Source organism: Amphiura filiformis, chromosome 9, assembly GCF_039555335.1.
Source record: "Amphiura filiformis chromosome 9, Afil_fr2py, whole genome shotgun sequence".
NCBI lineage: Eukaryota > Metazoa > Echinodermata > Ophiuroidea > Amphilepidida > Amphiuridae > Amphiura > Amphiura filiformis.
The window spans coordinates 22970318-22993917 of NC_092636.1; the positions used below are offsets into that span (position 1 = coordinate 22970318).

Genomic DNA, 23600 nt, shown 5'->3' on the forward strand with positions numbered 1-23600 from the left:
GCTCCACTGATAGACAATGCGTTGTAATTTCGTTCTGGTGCACCAGAACGAAATTCAAATTTCACGATATCTTTGCAAAACGAATTAATCTGCAAGAAATATTTTGTACATACACATTATGTAGCCAGAGGTTACCAGAGAAAAAAAAATCTCAACTTTTTTTGAGAAAAGTGGGGGGATGAGGCTGTGGATCACGAAGTGCCCCTTTAAGAAAAAAGTTATATAACACTCACATTAGTTATGTTAGTGTACCAGATGAAATGTACCAATGAAATATGTAGGCCTACTGCAAACCTGCATTTTTGCAATAATATCATTTATATGAAGGCCTAAACGCTTTTGACAGTGAACACGTGCAGTCTTTATATACATAAGCATCATACTTTGCAAACGTGTTTAAATACTAATCATGTTTAAGGTGGTACTACACCCCTTCATAAATTTGTGACTATTTTTGCATTTTTCTCAAAAACTAATGACACACTGGTAACAAAAGTTATGTATATTATAGGGGCAAGGAATCCAGTTACTACACTGGAGTTTCAGTGACTCAAGACAAGTAGTTATTGATTTATTGATCAAATATTGCTTTTCCCTCATTTTTGACTGTAACTCCATAACTGTTGTCTGTGCTGAAATAAAATTTCCAGTGCAGTAGTTTTAGTCCTTGCCCCTATAATATACATATCTTACTTGTCCCCAATGCGCTATAATATTTGAGAAAAATGCAAAATAGGCACAAAATTGGCCAGGGGTGTAGTACCACCTTAAGGTATTGATCAAAATGATATTAAAGTTTTATGAATTTGACACGTTTGGTGTTTTATGTTCATCTTTTGTCAACTATGCTCAAGAAGTAATATAATTTCTCTCGTTGTGCTGTCATTATGTTAACACGTAGGCCTATCTTCCTGGTTCATTGCGTGATTATTTTTCGCTTGTCTTCAAAAAGCATATCAATCATATTATGAGAGGAAAGATTTACTCGCCATAATTACGTGACATCTTGTTTTTCTGCAAAAATTAAGTTATTCTTCAGGAAATTCTCATCTGAGCTGCATGTTTATGTATTATGATAAAAGGTACACGTCTACATGGTCTAAACCTATCATTTTTGTTCAGATATCACAACTTAAAAAATCTAAAATGCTATAATTTGTAGCTCATTTGTTCTTGTCATCATCGATGACTAGCATTGACATATAAATGTTTCCTTCGATGATTTAGTAAAAGTGAAGTAATTATTTATAATAACAGAATTAGAACTTCACTAAAAGTGCATCATAAAGTGAGGTTGCAAACTTATGAAAAAATCTTGTTTTGCGAGGCTCCTGGTGACATGGCATCATACGTTTCATGAATATGTGACTTCTAGGCCTATCCGCTATATGGCCTACGCAAGCTCAATATACATATTTAACGTAACTATAGATAGTCATATCTTGCAGGTAAAAGTAGGCCTATTCTATTCGGGTATACGGTGCACGTTTTCCAGGGCACGCGGATAGCTTAAATCGTACAAGGTAATTTCATAATACCGGGTCACACTGCAAGAAAATTGGGCCCCGAGAGCTAGTTTTAGGAAATTGCTCCAAAATTGTATACGAGCAAATACGCATCGATTGATCTTATCATGATATAGACACGTGGTCATGGTGGTGGCAGCAACGGTTTTGGGTCAAACTTGCTCAAACTTGGGATTTTGCGCTTTCCAGTTTTTAGGCGCGACAAGCTGGATGCTGGAGAACAATGCGTCCCGGCGTGCACTCGACTTTGGAAGTGACGGGGATGAGAGCCTAGACACCAAAAAAGGGGGTCTTTCGGTGGGTGAGAAGGCTCTCCAAAAAGGGATCTTTCCGTGAGACTGGGGCAAATCTTACCAAAAAAAGGGGCTCTTTCCGTGAGACTGGGGCAAATGTTACAAAAAAAGGGGTCTTTCCGTAAGACTGGGTAAAATTGTTGGTCAAAATATAAAGGTTATATAAAGGTTGATACAAAATGTGCAAATAGTCATCAAATTTTGTGAAAAATATGAAGAAAAATAATGTAAAACGGGGTCCTTCGGTGAAAGTTTTTCAGAAATTTGTCCAAAATTCTTGAAAAAGGGGGTCTTTTGGTGACAGAAAAATAAAAAGGGGGTCATGGGTGAGAGGGAGTTTAGTCAAACAAAAAGGGGGTAATTGGGTGAGGGGGTTGACAAATGGGGATCAATGTGGCTGCACATCCCCGTTACTTTTCGGATAGGCTTTTTTAAAGGTGGTGGTGCCCCCCCCCCCCCTCCCCTCTAGCGTACGCCCGGTCTGAATTTATAGGCCTATGATGTGCAAAGAGGAAGATACGAGGTGTTCAGTTGGAGTGCAGTAAACTTTGTAACACCCTTCTGGCGTGACACACACAATGTTCATATCCGTATAGGACTTTATAATAATCAAAAGTGTCATAGGGCCAATGTTGCATCCGTACATCCCTGCGAGGGACATAGCTGTCAAAAACCTGGTCCAGCATAAGTATCATTTTATACAGTGTGGGCCAAAAACAACTTTACCCAATTTAAAAGGTTCATATCTCAAAATTGAAAAGTCTGCTGCAAATTGTTTTCACATATTCTTAAAGAACATCTTCTTTAGAGTATTTGGTGAAAAAAATGTCCAAAAATGTATAAAATTAAAAACGTGACGCTAGTTTCAAATCAAAGAGTCAAAATTTACTTTGTCCACGCGAAGGCCTACTAGCTGTCGCGTCGCATCACTTACAATGGCGAGTTCGATAAAGAATGAGAACCACTCAGTATACGCCCGGGGTATACGCACAAATTTGTTCAGCAATTTTATATAACACAATCAAATTAATATTTCGTCATGATATGCAGCTTTCACGCTGCAAAGATAAACACAATTCTCTTCAAATATGCGCAAAGCAATTGTAACCTCAGACCTGATTTTTTTGTCATTACGAAATGTTATCTACAACATGTACAAGAAAGTTTGAAGTTATTGAACTTCGTGGAATGTTCGGCAAATTGTGCGTCGACAAATGACTCTGGGGTTAGCTGCAAGTTCCCTTTAAACCGCAGCAATATTTGCAGCCGAACGACCAATTCTTGGACGTCCGCTCCGTGCTTTACATTTATTCACACTTCCGAGGTTGTGAAAGTTGTTCATATGTAGAGTTATAGTAGGTTTTGGTGGGATCTTACGTTCGGGAAACGAATCCGAAATAATATTGACGCTGCACTACCAAAAAGCTTTCTGTTCTTAATTAAGTATACCTCTGCCATAAATTCATCTCTTGTGTTGTGAATTGTCTTATCTTGACGCCTTGCAAAACATATTTAGAAATACGCCATGCAGTCACAAAATGCACGAAGTCATATTTAAAATTCAAAAATTACACCTTTGTAATTGTGTAATTTTTATGCTAATTGTTGGTCAATGACAGGAGTAAAGTTCCCCGGTAAAGTTCGAGAACATGACAAGTAAATGGGGGTTAAAATCGATTGTATTTCTTTCATGCATGCCAAGCAATCATCACTTTTTAAAGACAAGCCAAACGTGTTTACCAATTGCATGTATGCCTAACTTATATGTATGTCGTACTCTTAGCAATCGGACACATACCATTGAATTACGTGTGGACAAAGTGATTTTTGACCCTCGGACGTAAAACTGGCACCATTTTGTTATTTTAGCTACTTTTGTTTTCATTTCTTCATCACATACTTTTAGAAATATATACATTTAGAATATGTAACAATATTATGAATAGCTCTTCTACAATTCGAGCAACTACCCTCTGAAATTGGGTAAAGTTGTTTTTGGCCCACACTGTACACATCTTAGAAATTGAATTCATGAAACATTCTATCACATCATGGATTCATAAATGAAACTGCGTGTGAATTTTTAGTTAAGGAGCAGCACGGGAAAACATGTTGTTATTTGAAAAGCTGAAATCTCATATGAGATGATGTCATCGGTATTAAACAAATAAAAATACCCAAGTGTTTCTTTTTTTCCTCGAAATGTAGGCTATAAATTAAGCCCATGTGTTAATATAGTCTTTTTGAATATTTAATCATTCAAAGATGCGAAGTCACGTCTTATTTAGTTTGTCATGTGAACGTATAGTTTTAGGCCACTTTATAAGGCTTGTCTTGGTGACATGCATAATTACAAGGATTTAAAAATAAATCTGTAATATATGATTGAATTTTTAGTCTTAAAAATTTTATTTTGAATTTGGAAGATTTAATTTTAAATCTAATACATGATTGGTCCCTAATCACAATCCCTTAGGATTTATTTTAAATCCTTGAAATTGAGAGTGAATACGTAAATCGTGGAATAAGAACCATTATGATCATGGCAAATAGTCTATATAGTTAAGGTGGAACATGACATGCGCCAATATGCAGCACGGATGTGTGTGGCAAAGGTCATGTTGCCAAGTTTTGTAGAACATACTTTAGTTGCCTAGTTGGAGATTATTCAGAGTAAGATCATAACTGCTCGAGATCAAACATAATAAGTGCGTGAGATAACAAAGGTTAGAAATTAAAACCAAATTAGTTCGATCTTTCGATCGACCATCGATGCTCGGTCGATACTTATTATTAATTATAAAATCAATGAATTGACCATTGTTAATTGTGATTATATATGAATCTCGTGTAATGGTATTGACAAATACAAATTTATCATTAATTCTGATTGATTAGTTGATACTTTATTAATTTTAAGCATCGAAGCAGCATCGGCGGTCGATCTAAAGATCGAAGCAATTTGGTTCTGGTGCCTTACTGGATGGGGCCATTTTCTGGACAGATTATGAAAAACGTGTTTCAAAATTCAAGATTACGAGCATCATCCAACACTCGACCAGCAGCAGCATAAAGTTCAAAATATGTCGGTCACAGGATATTCTTCTTTCCTTTGCTACTTAGTGTTTGAATTATGAAACACGTCTTCTGTCAAATAAATTATGTCACTCTCGATTTGGTCACTATACTTTATTCTTTATACCTAGACCTACATTTATGGAATCGATAAAATCCTGATTTATACTACAATTAACATATTAATGGTCGGAATAGATTGCTCATTACATTTCTTCAGGATGCACCTTGTGCAACTTAAGTGTAAATCATTTTCATCTGAATCATACTTTATCGCCCTTGAAAAAAACGATCAGTCAACTTTCTTAAGTGATTGATCGTGCAGCTTTTATCCGGTGTTTTTGATCGGAATTGAGAGGCATACCTGATACAATAAACTGCAAGTGATCAAATGCGAGATTTTCGTTGCTGCTTAGGAGAATACATGAGAAAGTGTTGATTCGTAGATCCGAATCTACGAGCGACAGCGAGTGGATTGGGATCTACGAATCAACACTTTCGAGTGTATTCTCTGACTTAAACCATTGCTTTATACTGTATGCCTATTATTACTCTTCTGAAACTGACCGCTATATAGTACCTGCCTGTACCATACACATAACCACATTTATAGCCCAAAGCATAAACTCTGAACCTATTCAGGTTCTAAACATAATTATTTCTAACCTGAACTATCGGACTTGCGAACCTTTTTATTTTTCGGACTAGGCTTGTTTTCGGACCAGCGAATCTTATTTTCGAAGTAGTGAACCTTAAAACTAGCGAATTAACCTTAAGCATTTTAAGAATATAGCGAACATTAAGACGAGCGAACTTTAAGACTAGCGAACCTTAGGACTAACGAACCTTGGCACTAACGCACACCGACACCGCCTGGCTAATAATTATTTGGTGCAGCAGAGACATTAAAATGAATACACGGGATCGATACACGTGAATTGCTATATGCACGATTTTGATATCAGACGAAAATCTTCGGATACTGATATAAATGATGAATATCTCCCGTAAATGAATTTTTCTCAAGAAACCAGATGTGGTCTCATACACTTGAAAATACGTGTTGAACAGATATTATAGTCGTTAGCGTGCGCTTTGAAAATTGGCCGTGTGCTTTGAACTCAAAATTTGACCAAGACTCTCAATTTTATATTGCGTTGGTCTTGTATGGACTATACAGCGCGCAGCAGGCTATAGCGGCACTCACTCAAGTGGAGAGAGTAGGCCTATAACCATTGACCGCAATGTCGTATACAAGCTTGCTCACAGAGCGAGAAATCAATTACCCCGTCTATGTCAGTAGCCTTAGTCAGGTCACTTCGCTAATAATATGCATCTCATAGGTCTGAATAAAATGGTCATGGGTGGCTGTGGATTCAACCTACCATGGCGATTTCTACTATGAAGATATCGGGGCGATGTCACTGTGTAACGGTCAGTTAAAAAACACGATATTATTTCGGCCGTTAGAGGGTTGTTCATTATACGCAGCAGGTTAATATTACATTTGTACCTTTAAGTTCTGGCGGGAAGCAGCTTAACGGTATTACCAATAAAAACATGAGAACTGCAGCAATCAGATGTCCCAACCACCATGCTCCAACCCATCGTGGACTTGCTGTATCGATGCCCAAGCTAAAAAGATGAACATATTTGAATATTTTAGGACAAACTATCATTCATCATGCATTCTTACATTATTACATATCACAATTGCAGTACAGCACCAAAGCAACGGTATGGGAATGATAATCAAAAGACCAAGCAGGCGAGAGGTGTAAATCACAACTTAAGGGTAGAGACAATAGAAATTTTTACCAAAGTAACATATTCTTGTTTATACCATGATATTGTTGTATCTCAATACTATCACAACTTCAGCTGTGTAACTTACCTAAAAAGTGGTTCTTTTAATTAAAAATACAATAAATAAAGTCACTCTGCGCTTTTAGTACTGACCAGACTATAGTAATATTTTTTTCTTCTGTGCACACGATACAATATTATGCAATACTAGCAGCTAATATTAATCATGCTTCAGTGGCAAGTACCTCTAACTGGTATTGAAATTTGTCTTGTCCGGGGGGCGCTCAGTGGCGTTATTTTCTAGGGTCTATGGTGAAGGTGACTGATGCGTAGTAGGCCTATGTAGGGCTGTAAAAAACCTGTTCAGTGATTTCATCCGGAGAATGTAGAAATCCATGAATCAGCAAAATTTAGATTTTAGCACCTTGCCCAGCACCTTTGTTAGTTTCGATGTGCAAACATTAAGCCCTGTATTAAAGACAAAATAAGTTATTTTACATGAATCTGTAATTTCTCTACTCAGTAGAGAAATTAGCTACATGCATTTGAACGGGGCTTCAACTTTATCAATATGGCCTACTGCTGCTTTCCTCGGTTCTTGCCAAAACGTTTTAAAATATCTAATGACAATTTTAATGATTTATCCTTCACTTTTCGGCATTTTATATACAATTTAAATTTGTTTTACCATTTTATACTTTCGCTGATATCACTGAATAACTCATACATATCACCCAGAACACATGGTTTGCCATCCACCACCGTACCCCTCTCCCCCACCCCCACACACACTTTTTTCCATTGGATCTATCGTCATCCTAATTCAGACGCTTTTATTGTTTCATTTACAACTTTTATTAATGATATTTATCACTTATGATGTTGCCGTATAGTCTTTTGAGATTAGTAGGCCTCATTCTCATATAATTGAAGTGCTCCCTGAATAGCAAGATAATGGCATGCTTATGCTTAGTTTTGACATGTAAGAATACAAAATGATTTCGTGAGTTCTTAATGGGGAGTTATAAGCTCCATTGCAAAGTGAAAGCAGAGCGAGGTGTGTGGATGTGAGGGGCGTGTGTTGTGTTTATGGGGGAGGGGTGGGTGATAACAGCTGCCTGGTATCATTCAACATTTCACTGTTACGGCTTGAAATTTGAAGGCAGCGGGACATAGGATGCTCTCAGGAACAACTTTTACCACCTGATGAACAATCTCAAATACTCTACTTTGCACCAACATGACAGTATAGATTAGGCCCATGAAAGTCAATTCCGAGTTTATCGTCACTTTTTTTTCCAGGTTGGTGAGGTGACTTTTTCATTTTTCATTATTTCATCAGATCTCATTATTGACCTAAAATGCGTGTTGATTTAAAGGCAAACTCATACATTTGATTTATAAACATGTTTTTTATATGGGTTAGGACTAGAAAAGTTAAAAAAGAGCCTGGTTTTGCATCCAAGTTATGAATATATGTTTTACAAACGAAAATATATGTTTCCAATTGCTAAAACTGGTGAAAACACTGATACTTTGGAAATAATGAATCATTTATTAGGCATTTTTGAAAATTTGACGCGAGTATTTTTGGTTTCCAAAAAGTGCCGCGGGCGGGGGACGATAAACTCGGAATCGACTTTCACGCGCCTTATAGGAAATATATTCCATCAGTTAATGGTTTTATAGTTTATTATTTCGGTTTACCAAAAATGAAGAAATAATATAAGTAATAACTGTAAAAAATGGTTTATGTCCAGTTGCAGCCAAAATAATGGGATAAATTAAAAAATAAAACGCACTATACTATATCTTGGAGCTGTACATAGAGATATTCCTAAAACAAACCTACGGTATAACTCACGATAATAAACTCTCTTTTTTTCCCATTCATTTATCTAATGTAAATAACAAAGAGACGCTTATTATAGGGCCTACGCCAGACTGAGCACAGCTGTTGCAAAATTGATCACGGTCCAGGTGGTGGTCGCTGTGCATTCTCTAAATTCAGTAAATTTCCATAGTCAACCGTGTAATTGAATGGGATTATTTTGAAATTTTAAAACGCTTGAAATATCACAAACAAATAGGCCTATGTTAATAAATAATATAAATACATGCTAAAACTGTCGGGGTTCGATAATGAACCCCACAAAACTAACCGAGTATATGGAAAATACCATACGGCCGGGCGGTTTCACAAGTTGCCGGCTCTATCATGCCACTCGCCGCCTGTCAAGATCCAAAAACTTCTGAACACATTACCACAGACATTACCGTAGGATCAAGGACGTTGGTTCGAATCAATTGTTTCAAATCAATCAATATATGGGAAAGAATCAGAATTCCAATACGCTCAGTGCATTCTGTCAGAATCGGAAAGGACAACATATTGACACGTTGTAACTAGGTGTTAACGTATGACTGGTGGAGTGCGCAATTTTGCAATATTTTCGCCATTTTACAAAATACAAATATGCTCATAAGTTTGCCAATAGCAAAGATCAAGGATCTGGAATAAGTCATAGTTGAACCGGAATATATTTGCCAACTATGTTCTACGTTGCAGGTAAGTTCATAATGTTCTTCATAGCAAGAACATAAAAGCACTGGCAAAAATGCAACTTTTTACTAAAACGCCATATTCCGCGATAGTCCATATTTACATGACTTTGGCGAACACTTTTGGTTCTCGTTTAAATTCTACCGATAGCACAGTCGATCTAATGTTATCTGCGGTTAGAGGACAGTTTAGAGAACTCTTTTTGCTGGTTGTTTGGTTAAAAACCCATAATTTTTAAAATATCGGGATTCAAGCAGGCGACCCGCATGGTGTGCAAAAGACGTTGCAAATTGTCAATGAAAGAGCTTATAAATTAAAATCACGGACATTAAGCTCCACAATAGGCATCTACATTCCAAGCGGAAACGCTTTTCAGAAATATACCCGTCTTTTTTCAGCAATCGCTGAAACCTAAATATGCAATTCCAGGCGATTTGTAAAAAATAGCGTCAGCATATTTTACTATGAATTTGGGACACCGAAACTAATGCTTGCATTGGTGCCAGACCTATTACAATGATACGATAATTAGGCCCCCAATAATGGCTTTCATTTTAACCGTTATTTATTAAACTGAGATTTTTACTTTTTGAGAAATTAATGAATTTATCGAAAAACTTTTCGGAGATCGTCACCTTACCAGCTTCACCCCTTAAAGGATGTCTCCGGCAATCATAACATTATGCCTAATGGTTGCACTTGTTAAAACAATCTGAATCTGGAATAATTGGAAAGAGCTGATAAAAAATCCTAAAAACTGCACTTTCCTATTCTTTCGTACAGGCAAACAGAGAAAAAATCGTGGGCAAAAAAATCCTGAAATCAGGAACAAGTCCCGACAAATTACACCAATGAAAAACTAAATAACATTTTCAAATTAAAAATTAAATTAAAAAATAGCCGCGTGATACAAAAAAAGTTTAAAGTGCAATTATTTATGAATATAAAGGTTTCACTGCTACCAAACTTTAGATGCAGGCAGTGGAAAACCAAATGTCATTGTTAGTCATGAATAGAAATCACGTTTCGTTGTTTATTTAAAAAAGTTTTCAAGATCAAAAGCGTGATTCATGGTATCTTTACCTAGATGTGTCGACAGTCATAAAGTCTGTGAAGAAATTGAGAAATATACCACCGATGATATATCCTATTGCTGGGCCAATGATGGTACACGCAGAAAATATACCTGCAACAAAATAATAGAAAGAACTTTTAATTTTGAACAACAAAATCTATTCTGAAAAAAAAAGTGAGAAACGATGTATATATGCGCTTTGCCTCAGTCATGGCTAAATTATATTAAATATCAAATTAAATGTCAAATTAACTCCAAACACAAAGAAATACACAAAATGGAGTTTCATGGTTTTGAATTTTGGAGATAAAAATGTTTTTGCACAATGCTTTTAAAACATTCCTTTAGCGGCTGGAATTTGTAGTCTTATCTTAGATACGAGGTTTTGTCACTTAAATTTTGAAAATAAGGTGTCTGTGGGTTTATTGTGCAGATGAACATATTTATACAAAGTTTTGCCATGCAGTATAAAGTTTGGCTAACTATAGACAAATCCAACGAGCCAAGTCATGGTCAGGATTTGGTCGGCCATTATTGGGTCCCCGCATGCACCAAACTGGTGTTGTGAGTGCCCAATTGGGTGGATTAAACCCGCTTAAAATTCGATGTTAGATTCTTTTGTGTTGTAAACTGTCATCATTCTTTTGTCTACGTGTAACACCGGTGATGGAATGCAGTTTAAAATACCCTCCAAAGCCGCAGCATTTCACATTTTAGGTGAGATAGAGCCGACGGGGACCCAGCTAATGGCTGCCATTGAGGTGTAGGAATGCGTGAAATTGGATTCGTCTATAGCTACAAGTAGTACAAAATCTATATGTGATGCGATTAAGCAAAATCAGTCGGAACTCGGGAATATTGATTTTGAGATATAGTCTAACAAAGGAAATATTTCCTTTTATTTCCTATTGTTTTGGACACTCTTTAATTGCTCATATCTTTGGAACTGATTGTTTAATTTCAGGTTGACGTTTTCTGCAAAATGCAGCGTCATAAATGCTTTTTACTATCCCATAAGAAACTGAAAATTTAATATTTCCGACTTCCGACTGATTTTGCTTGATCGCATCACATATTTCGCCGAAAAGTGCGAGGTTTTGTCATTACAGCGGCGACATGCCATTCTCTTCTTGCATCAGTGCCGATTCATACCCCAATATATTCAAATGGCGTCGGTATCCTGAAATAAAATAAAATCTTTAAGGCCCAACTTATTCCTTCAGCAAGTATTCGTTATTTTGTCTGTTTCAATTTATTTTTTTAGCTTCAAACGAATGTTTGTTGTCTTGTTGACGAAATATCAATTACATTTAACGTCAAATATCTGGTTAGCAATTAATATCGATTTTGCGTCAACAAACATTCGTTAGAAGTCAAAAATGACTGAAAATAAATATCATAAAGAATACATGTACGTGTTGCATCAAATATTCGACGTCGAGTAAAAAGTATGAACAGAGACATCGAGCCTTTAAAGTTTTGATTTTATTCCAAAATGTTGACACCATATAGACTATAACGGATAAATTTAGAACTGTCAAGCTTTCGTCTGGAGTAGCTCTGACTTCTTCAGGACTAAGTATCTAAGTATGTAGGCCGCCCCTTGCCTACGGATGGATCGTTCACTGAAGATTGGCTAACAGTGAACAAGCACACCTCGCCTATCTGCTAATCTCACAGTTTTTGGTGGCTTTGAAAAGAGCTGTTCAATGAAGACAACCCCTTGTCAACAGAGAAAAGTAAATAAGTGGTGGCTCTGAAAAGAGCCGTTCACTGAAGATTGCCCGTGTCAACAGAGAACAAGCAGACCTCGAATATCTGCTAATGGAAAAAGGTTTTTGGTACGGTGGCTCTGAAAAGAGCCGTTCACTGACGACTGTCCCTTGTAAACAGAGAACAAGCAGACCTCGCCTATCTACTGATGCAACTGCAGAGAGTTTGCAATAAAGGTTGTACCTCTTTGTGTAATTATTAAATAAATAGGCTGCCCTTTGTCTAATGACGTTTGATGATCAAAAGCCTATCGATCCCACAACTTCTCTTGACATTATTTAGAAATCTACGAAGAGAATGTTCTTATGGAAAAAAATAAGTGACATCTACATGTAGCTCCGCCTTGAATCACAATGTTCACATACATTTGCGTGTCAGTAAATACCACGGGACTCACAGTGGCTTATGTTTGTTATTTTCTTTTAGTCTTTGTCTTTCAATGTTTAGTCATTTACGCATGAACTTGGCTTAACTATGATAATCGAGTGATGATAGGTTGTCTGCACTATATATAGATTTGTTAATGTTCTCTCCTATGATAGATTTGATAATTCTAACCAAATGAAATACCCTCTAAAACAATGGGCCCTTATAGATATGAAGTATATAGGGTATGTTATTTTTGTTTTAAATATAAACTTATTTTTAATATTTCAAGCAAGTAACCAAACATATTCTTGTGTCTTCGTTGTTATTGATGTGGTCAAAGTGTTGTTATTGTTATGGTTGTTGTTATCATTATTATTGTTGTAAGTTGTTGTTGTTCTTGTTCTTGTTGTTGGCGGTGTAGTAGTAGTGGTAGCGGTGGTGGTTTGTTCGTTGCTGTCGTCATTGGTTTTTCAAGTTGTTGTTATTTTTGCTGCCGCATGCTCTTGCAGCAGCTACTGTTGTTTGGTGTTGCTGCCGTTGTCTCAAGTTTGGTTCAAATAAGAACCGAAATGGCGAATACCAAGAACTTACCCAAATAAAGTCCCGCTCGTCTTGTAGAAACACTTTCGTCTAGAAACGTGACACCCAAAGAATACACTGCCGGAGTACCAATACCAAAAAACACTTGCGCCAAGATAAAAATGTACAGATTATTTGACAACGCTGATATGGAGTTCTCTCCACTCCCACAAGTTGTCCCATTGTGATCTCGTGGACAGAGCTCCGTTGAAGACGAGTCCTGACCATAATCATACAGACCAGTCACAAAATGAGGAACCGTGAAAATAACGCTGCCTATACTGAGTATTAACATCCCACTTGCAAGCCATCTGGGTTTACTGCCTTGGCTACCAAGAAAGGACACCACAACAATGACAAATGCAGCTACGATATCATAAGTTGGTGGAATCAATCCTGAGCGTGAACTTGAGAGCTCAAAACGTCTTTCAATACTGGTAATAGCCACGTTTGTGAATCCATTGCAGGTGCTGCCATGTAACAGGTTGTAACAGCAGAGAATGGCCAGGAGCCAAGGAGCAGAATTGCAGCGACGAAGAGCTGCTGGTCGAAAGCTAAACCATCCACAATCTGTTCGTCGTCCGTGTCGTGGTTCTTCTTTTTCCTGCATCTGAAATGTAGAAATGTACACAGAACATCAGCATGTGCTCCATGATAACTCCAAACTGTGAAACAGAATGTTCAAAATAACGATGATATTTGTGTTCAATTTGATACATTTTTATTGTTTATTCGAGAACGAGACCGTGTTTTAAGATATCATGAAAGAAAAGTCTTTTCAAATGGCTAAACACGACAGGTGGTAAATTATGGACGGGGGGTTGGCAGGTCGAAAGATAGGGGGTAGGGATTTTGGGCACATATTTTGGGCATCGTTTCGAAAACGCTATAGGACAACGTTCAACATGCAAAATGTCCTTCTCGCTGTGCCCTCATAGATAAATTTGAAGTTTTAAATTTGGGAAGATATAAAAATATGTTAAAATTTGGTCAATTTGCAATTTTAATAAGTCCTACAATGTAAGGCACCAGTTGTTGTGGTTTTAAATAGGTCGCCGAACTCCGTTTTTTATCGGGGCTAGTTTATGCATGGGCAAATTTAACTTCTGTGTCTAATCATCGGACGCGTATGAAAAAAAAATCTGACAACCCACCTTTAATGGTTCAAAATTTGATTTATATGTTTACTTTCACCTTTAAATTTATTGTATTTCTTTGTTTGTTTTGTTTATTTGTTTGTGCAAGGGTGTTGCAACTTAATTTCAGGATCTGTGTTGCGTGTTCTCCATCATTATGAGTATGTCCATGTCCATGTCTGTGATCTGATGTTGTATAAATGCTAACTATCATTAATCATTTAGACCTAATCATTTTGTACTGGAAAATAACTTGACATAATCTATGCATTCATGTAAAAACGGATCGTGTGAAAAGAAAAGAATAGAGTTCAAATAACTGATCCGTATTAAACTTAATGCATTTTACCAGGGACTTAAATATTTGCAGGTTTCGTGCTAGGGGACATTGTCAATGTCAATTGTAACATTTCTAAACACTTGGCCTGCCCATCAGTGTTTGAGTGCGTGACTTCTTAGTGACTTTCCACTATGTGTGAGCATCAAACCCATCTACTATTACATGTATTTGCAGCTTAATACACGGCAACGATATTTGATTGACTGATGGTTGATTTATTGATTAATTGATTGATAAATTGATCAGTCGATGTATTGACCGATCAGTCGATTGATTGGTTGTGATGTTCATTAATATATAGGTTGATTGATTGATCAGTCGATTAATTGATCGACCAGTCGATTGAACGATTGATTGATTGATTGATTGATTGATTGATTGATTGATTGATTAACTAATTAATCATTGATGCATTGCTTGCTTGATCGATTGATTGATTGAAATAAAACACATTGGTGGTTAATGTAAATGGTCAGTTCTGTTGATCAACTGATGAAGTAAGGCCAAAAAAATAAAAGGTCTGTTTGCCCTTTCAGCTCAAAATATATTTGAGTTGGTAGGTCAATCTTATTTTTCTCCTTTTTTTGGATCACAAAGTATTCCGTGGTATATACAGCTTGCCATGAGGCATGAACCATTTGGTCAATGAGAAACACTTACAGTTTATTAATTCTAGCTCGTTTACAGGAAATAAGACTTTCAGCGAACAGTTGTCCCAGCAAACACAAAAACGTTTTTAAAACGTTTAAATAAGTTATATTTTGGGTTTTGGTTTAGGTAAAAACGTTTTAATAACATTAAAATGTCGGGTTATATAAAGATCATGAAAGCGTTTTAAAACGTTTTGTATGAAAACACACTACAACAATATTTTTTTAATGTTTTCGAAATGTCATTGTAAACTATTTTTGCAAACATTTTTGGCCAAATATTTTGTCAACATTTAAATAACATTATGTGAAAATATTTGCACCCAGCAAACACAGAAATGTTCTTAAAATGTTTTTTACAAAACGTTTTAATAACATTTAAATGTTGGGTTATATAAAGGTCGTGAACACATTTTTAAAACGTTATTGTAAATATTTTGGGCAAACATTTTTTGCAAAATATTTTTCAACCCCAAAATAACATTCTGTTTAGAATGATTTGTACCAAGTTTTCAAAAATGTTTTTGGAATGTTATTAAAACGTTTTATACCCTTTATATAACCCGACATTTAAATGTTTTCTGTAAAACATTTGTGTTTGCTGTGCAGTAAATTACCAACAAATGTTATTTAGGCCTAATGTTATGAAAACGTTTTATACCATTAATGTACCCTTTATATAACCCGACATTTAAACGTTTTCTGACAACCTTTTATAACCTTTTGCGAATGATGTCGAAAACGTTTTGTGTTTGCTGGGGTCTTGGTCAGTAACACCGAGGCAACTTTTCAGAATGTAGGCCTATATAGGCTACATGAACTGTAAGACTAAAAGTTCGTACAGTTCAAGAAAATTATATGGCATTTGTTTCAAATATATAGCCTACAGTATTCATTGAGGGGTGGTGCAATAATTATGTGTACCCCCGGGGTGGTGAATTCTCAAAATGGGCTGCCAAAAATCGCTTGCCCCCCCTTTGGCCGTGCCAAAAAACCTTTGCCCCCCCTTTCGACGTGCCAAAAACCTTTGCCCCCCTACACATGCAAGATTTTGGGAACCCTAATTTAAAACCTTAAATTGTCTTATCATATAATGCGAGCGCAGCGAGCAGGAAATTTTGCATATTTGAACGTGTTCCTAACGTTTTCCTACGCCTTTTTAGGGCGTAATATAAAATGGTACCCAAAATATCTGTGCCAAAATTGCTTGCCCCCCCTTTCGACCTGCCAAAAATCGCTTGACCCCCCTTTTGACCTGCCAAAAATGCTTGCCCCCCCCTTTTGGCCTGCCAAAAAATCTTTGCCCCCCATAATTCACCACCCCGGGGTACAAATAATTATTGCACCATCCCTGACATGACGTCTATAGGTGAATATATTGGGTCTACACCTTTTAAGATCTGAATTTCACCAATATTTAGTGCTGAGAACTCCATCAAAATGTTTAATAATTTGCCATAAAATTTGTATTATATCATGTATATCGTGAATTTAAAAAAATCAAAATGATTTGATATCAGAAGGACATTCCTCGTATTCAGAATGTAATTCGATATGCCTGATGTGCTCTCAGGTGCCACAAAACTACTGTGCAAACGTTGCTATCCCATTCCTTAAGTTTGCTGTTGAAAAATAAAACTCAAAATGTAGCCAGAGGAAAATAGATAAACGTTTGAAAACATACGATATACCGTATAGGCCTATAGAGGTTCGAGGTTCGCAGCAATCGTTTAGCATGTTTGACATTAATTTTGCTCGGACTGTAAGCCCCAGGAGAGCTGTATTCAGAAAACTTTGAAAAACCTTAAATTCCTGAAACTCATCAGAGGTAACTGCAAAACATCTGAAATCCTGTAGAATGATCTAAATTAATCATTTCTATATCCTGTTACCCTGAACATAAATTTCCTAAAAACTTCGAGGCATGTCAAGTTTTCCACTGAATGCCTGCCACAATTTCCTTGTATTAATCTGTTTTTGCTATGTTTAAAGTCCAAATCAAAACACGCTATAAAGTAAAATCTTTAAAATAGCCACATTTAAATTGGTTGATATACATAGTATAGTGTTCCTTCGTTATGTGTGGGTGTTTAAAGGTGGGTGACCCGATTGACAGCCTATCTGCACTTTGTTCCATGAAAATGCCGATTTTGATCCCATGTGAATGGCAATGCATGCTCATATTTTTCTCATAACTCCAGTAAATTATTGTTTAAATATATTTCGGTCAGGGCGGTATGACTAAAACAATGGTAGAGTAGTGGTACAGGGTGTCCCTGAAAGAACTGTATCGTAGGAAACTGTATTTTTTGGGTATTTTAACTCATAAACCATACATAACTAAACAAGTGATGTGCTTGAGGAATATATCAGCTATCCGCATCCTTTTAGAATTTTGACAATTGACTGCTCCGTTTTTGAAATATAAGAATTTTACGAAACTTTTTCCACGGAGTCAAATATCTGTCAATGACAACAGACGTCTCATGCGCTACTGATACGCAGTGATAAAGACTCCGAAATACAGATCATCGATTGATATTTGAATCCGTGGAAAGGTTTGAAAATGAGGGAGTTTCGTAAAATTCTAATAGGCCTATTTCACGAACGGCGTGGTCAATTGTCAAAATTCAAAAAGTATGTAATAGCCGATTTATTCATTAACCGCACCAGTTACTTAGTTATGTTTAGTTGTGGTGTTTAAAAAAATCCCCAAACAATTAAATTTCGGACGATACAGTTCTTTCAGGGACACCCTGTACCACCTTCCACCCCGAAAGTCACGATCATTTTACTGTTCTGTGATTCGATATTTTTTTGGCTTCCATAATCCAAACCACTGGAGCAAATTAACTCAAATCTTGGAATTAGAATGTTTGGGTGATGGGCTCAATGGTGAGTGAGAAATCATCATTATGATTTATGTGATCAGAATGTGAAAAAAAGAGTTTTTCAGAACTTTGAAGTCTGGAAGACTATTTATTTTTTTAACAAATCATTTTTACATCACTAGAAAAAAATTCCTGAAATCTGTAAATGCGGCATCAGCTTGGCGCAGGTATCTTTCAGAGGATGAAAAGCACTTCCCACCACGCCACTGCGTTTGTAGCGCGTGCGAAACCAGGAGTTGAGTGTTTACAAACACAGGAATTCGAGGAGGTTAGACCCAAAAAGCAGTAATTTGAGGAGCTTCTCAAAGTGGAGAACCCTATAGGGGGGTTAGGACGTCTTTTTCTGGCATTTTTGCCTTCAATTCGAGGAGATCCATAATTGTATTTGTGCTAAGTTCTCCTCACACACCTCCTCACATTCCTGTGAAAACTCCTCGTTTTGTATGTAGAGTGTGTACACCAAAACACACTTCTCACACTATGTTTTTCTGTCTCCTCGTTTAGACTGCGCTACGAGTATGGGTGTGTTGACTTGCGGTTAGCACAGCTGTGTGAGTGAACATGACTCCACTGCTCGCACATTGCATTGACGGGCATGGTTAAATTTGAATTTGGACTGATATATTTACAATAAAAACGCATTCAAAATGCTAGTCGATTTCACATTTTATGTTACCTACAGAAGGTGTGAATTATCCTTTATGCATACATCACTTTTGTTCTGAAATCGACCAGGTAATAATGACACACGCACAATTCTTAAACAACATCTTTTGCACAGAATTCAATGGGATTTGAGGGTTCATACCACTAAATCCGCATGTGAAGCGGTTTCCGGTAAAAGTTTATCACGACTATAGTCCCAACTTTGCATAAAAATTGTGCAAAATCGGTACAATATTAACAATTTTAATGTTGCAAATCGTGTTTTGCTAGAACTTGTGAATGTGATCTCTACTAATTTGAACAGAAAACGCGAAAATTTGAGTGATGTTTACGATGATGAGCGCATGAACATACGAGGTCAAAACGCGGTTAGCAGTCGGACGTAAACACGGGAAAATCAGGCCTTTTTATATAGCGCTATTTTTCTCAAAAAGTAGACCTAAAATATGGTGTCATTTTCAGATATGTTATGCAGAATTTTGTTCTGATTAAGATGATATCAAATATATATTTCAAAGTACGACGTAACTCGACTTATAGCCTAAAACGTGACCCCTGTTTTGCACGTAAAGTCTATGGAAAGCTATTTTGTGGCATGTACCCTTTAAGGAGCAATTCCATGCGTTTTCCGCGCGTCTTTATCTATTTAAAATGCACGCGAAGAAAAGAGGAGGGACATCAACAAGCGCGTTCATGGACGCCGCCAGGTTTTTCGCTGTATGTGCGTTTGCCGCGAATAGGCCTGCTTTTATTTCCAATTTAATAAAAGTTCCGATTTTGGTAGAAGTTTGAAACCTTTTGATATGAATTAAGAAGAGTTTCAAAATATTGAAAACATTGTTTATTTGTGTTTAAATTACAAAGAAGTTTTTCAATTTCATTGTTATTTTTTAACCAATTTTTTTGTCATTTAAACTCAAGTTTTGGCCTTCAATGTTAATAAAATTACATAAAATATTATATTTAAGACATTTAAGTTTCTAGTTTGCTTTATTTATACCACTGTGCAGTATTTTAAATAGTTTAATTTATATTAATATTTAATTTCAAATAGACATTCATTACATTTGCTTTTTCGATAAAACGGGTTAAAAGTGACGCTGGAGGGGGTAGGCCTACTTGATTGACATTTCTTGTCTTTTTAAATATTCTGCAGGTACTGAGAATGTTTTAATTTTGAAGTTATGCACTTCTAAAAGATGTTCAAAGAACGTTTACTCTTAACATCAATTAATATCTTCATGAAAATAGCAAATCAGCAACCATTGTGCATTCATGTGCATCAAAATGACGAAAAATGGCAATTGTCGGCTATCATGCTTGTGCTTGAAATCGACATCCTGTCTAAAGTATGAAAGAAAATACCCAAAAATTTCTTACAATTAATTTAAAATGTAGTGAAAAAGATAACAAAATCATTTTCAAGGCCTAAAACGACTTTTTAGCCTCTTCAAGGGTTCATACCACTAAATCCGCATGTGAAGCGGTTTCCGGTAAAAGTTTATCACGACTATAGTCCCAACTTTGCATAAAAATTGTGCAAAATCGGTACAATATTAACAATTTTAATGTTGCAAATCGTATTTGCTAGAACTTGTGAATGTGATCTCTACTAATTTGAACAGAAAACGCGAAAATTTGAGTGATGTTTACGATGATGAGCGCATGAACACACGAGGTCAAAACGCGGTTAGCAGTCGGACGTAAACACGGGAAAATCAGGCCTTTTTATATAGCGCTATTTTTCTCAAAAAGTAGACCTAAAATATGGTGTCATTTTCAGATATGTTATGCAGAATTTTGTTCTGATTAAGATGATATCAAATATATATTTCAAAGTACGACGTAACTCGACTTATAGCCTAAAACGTGACCCCTGTTTTGCACGTAAAGTCTATGGAAAGCTATTTTGTGGCATGTACCCTTGAAAAGTAAAGTGGCAGTTGAAACTCTATAGTGATAACACGTTTGCAGTGCATGATGGGGCTTCCTTAAATCATCCTCTGGGTATCTTTATTCCCCGTAATCTAGGCTATACAGGCAGGTGTCCAAATCAAACCAAGATCGATGCAAAATATTTCATATGTAAATTTGAATTTGCACAGTTTTGATACATTTGTTGAATCTGGTGTTCCAGTCTTCCTGTGTGGTTTTTAATATTGTCATTGGGATGACCAATAATGCATTTTTTTTCTATAAGCATAGGTGTAAAGGTCTTGATGAGACGATATTTTTTTATCTAATTTTCAGTCCTACCCAAGCCAAGTTCGGTTTTTGCCGGCAAAAAGCTGCTTTTGCCAGTTTTTGCCTGGTTTAAACTGGCAAATAATGGTAAAAACTCACATGTATATAGTCACTCAAATATTAAAAAATAACACAGAAAGCTCATACACAGCAGCACATAACTTTTAATGAATCATTCAACATAATTGTTGTCTCATCAAGTCCTTAAAATGAAAAAGTTTTGAATCTGATATATGCCAAATTTCGGTTAAATGCACTTGAGCAATGAAATCGCATGCCTATATTTAATTTCTTAATATGTTACTTATAATATTACAAAATATGGCCTTGTTACACTCAGGAAATGATTTTTGTAACTTAATCATTTGTTTTGAGATGAAAAAACTGAAGTATAAATCACTTTTTTTTTTTTTTTTATTTTTGCCGGCAAAAACTGGCAAAAATTGTTTTTGCCAAGCGGTTTGGTAAAACCACGGTTTTTTCCACCTGCGGCAAAAACCTGCGAACCCTGACCAAAACCAAACTTAAGACTGCTATTTTTCCTTTTTTGTAGCTCTCTTATGTTTTATGTATAATTAAACATATTTTTTGTCACCAGAATAGCTATTTAATGAACGCAGTGCGTTGTGTTTGATAAAGGACGCGAGCCCTTGGATCTTATACAGGGTGTCCCCAAAGACACTAAGCGGGCTCAATGTAGTGTAGCTAAATGTGTTTAAACAGTCAGTCAGTGTTTGTATAATGTAAATGCCACATTTTCGTTATTCCTTCATTAGGGCTAGGGTTAGTCTAGGGTAGCCAAAAATTGTATTTTTTACGAAAGCTTTTAATTGTTTTGGAACATAATTTTAATAGCGATTTAATAGATTTAATATCATGTGCAGTTTCTAATAGTTAGATTTTCTTCGGTTTTCAATATTAGTCGTCCTTTTTATTATTTTTTGCATTGAAATAATAATTTGAAGTAGACATTGAACGGAAGTAGGCTGTATGATATTTTTCTAGGACAACCACAGGACAATGAAGCCCCTCAAAAGCAAATATGGTAAATTAGTGAGTATGTTAACCTTGATAATTGTGTGTATACCAACCACAAAACGTGTATCTTTGCGTTGTATACAACTAATAAACATTAATGTAAAGTAGATTTACCTGTCATTGCATGGGTGCAGGACCAATTTTCCGATTTTGTGCGTACAGGCGATGCGATGTCCATCCCTGCATCAATTTTTCCATTTTCATCAAAAATCAAAATATTTTTGCAACAATATAACTGATATTGCATCGTACAGAAAATTTTCTAAGAATATTGTAGATATCAATTTTGACATTTTCAGAAAATTATTGTAATTTTTTGAGAAAATTGAGAACATTTGAGTCAGAGAGAGACGCAAGTATACTAGCATGCTCCAAAAACTATCCAGCGACTTTTTAGCAGAAAATTGCAAAGTTTATCCTGGAACCATTTTTACATCCAAAATCGTATCTTCACTACATTTTTTATTGGCTTTTTGGTTGTTTTTTTTAGCTTTTCTGAGACACCTTGTAGAACAACTATTCGCTATTAGTATGATGGAACATTTCATCAATTATTTTACTGAATCATACTTACTTATTTGGGGTCTCTTTTCCTTCAAATTTAGTTATGTTGTTGTTTTGTGTTTGTTTGTTTGTTTGTTTGTTTTGTTTTGGTGGGTTTTTTGGGTGGACATCTCCACCCAATCCAAAACTCAGAGGGGACATTAATTGTTTTCATAGGTGTTTATGGAACTATTACAATGTATACTACTTCAAACTCATAAATACAGCATGGAGCAGCGCTTATTTTCAGAATGAGGGCTTTGATATTCTCCAAATCATGTTAAGGATGTTATAGCAAGAAGCAACAAACTTCTCAAACACTGAGATTTAAATATGAATCAAACTTCAGTCAACAAGCCCATCTATCATTATTAATTTGGTTAATTTTGTGTTGTTTTACCTTGTTATGGAGTCATTTATAGTAATTGCCCTAATCAAACCTTGACCGCGTTAGTACTTGTTCTACTTTTTGTTGTTAAATATAGTTCATAAAGTTCACCGCCACACTTAATGGCGGGCTTAATGGACGATTCAAATTAATCATAATCTTGATATATTTTACGTCTAATTAGCTTATTACTACTAATTGTTATTGACGTGTATCCATTTATCTGACCGTAAACCACTTTCACGTGCGTTCCTCGGCACCGGCGTATATTTTAGTCCCCTGTTATTAAAGGTGGGTGACCTGATTGACAGCCTCATCTCCAACTTTACGCTATCAAAATGCAGATTTTGGTATCAGGTGAAAGCTCATATTTTTCTCATTAACATACTGAAATTAGCCGTTGCAAATCGGTATATTTCCGAAGAAATCGTCAAAAAACTGTCGAATTAGTCTCAAATGTGGTATACCACATTTTTGACTAATTCAGCAGTTTTTTGATGATATCTTCGGAAATACACCGACTTGGAACTCCTAATTTCAGTATGTTAATGAGAAAAATATGATCTTTCTTTTGATATCTATTTATTACATGATCATTAATAAAAACACTGTAGACTACCAGTTTTACGCTGTATTAAATGTCAG

The 23600-nt window shown here is 36.0% G+C and overlaps 1 protein-coding gene across 1 annotated transcript in view; it reads right to left on the reverse strand.

Moving 5' to 3' along the window:
- Window positions 1-23600, reverse strand: part of LOC140160756 (solute carrier organic anion transporter family member 4C1-like) — an 83584-nt gene that overhangs the window by 55386 nt on the left and 4598 nt on the right. Inside the window, exons 2-4 of the mRNA XM_072184056.1 lie at window positions 13072-13669; window positions 10347-10449; window positions 6408-6529 (exon numbers count right to left, since the gene is read on the reverse strand). Coding sequence (XP_072040157.1) covers window positions 6408-6529; window positions 10347-10449; window positions 13072-13669 — 823 coding nt within the window. The remainder of the gene's footprint in view (window positions 1-6407; window positions 6530-10346; window positions 10450-13071; window positions 13670-23600) is intronic.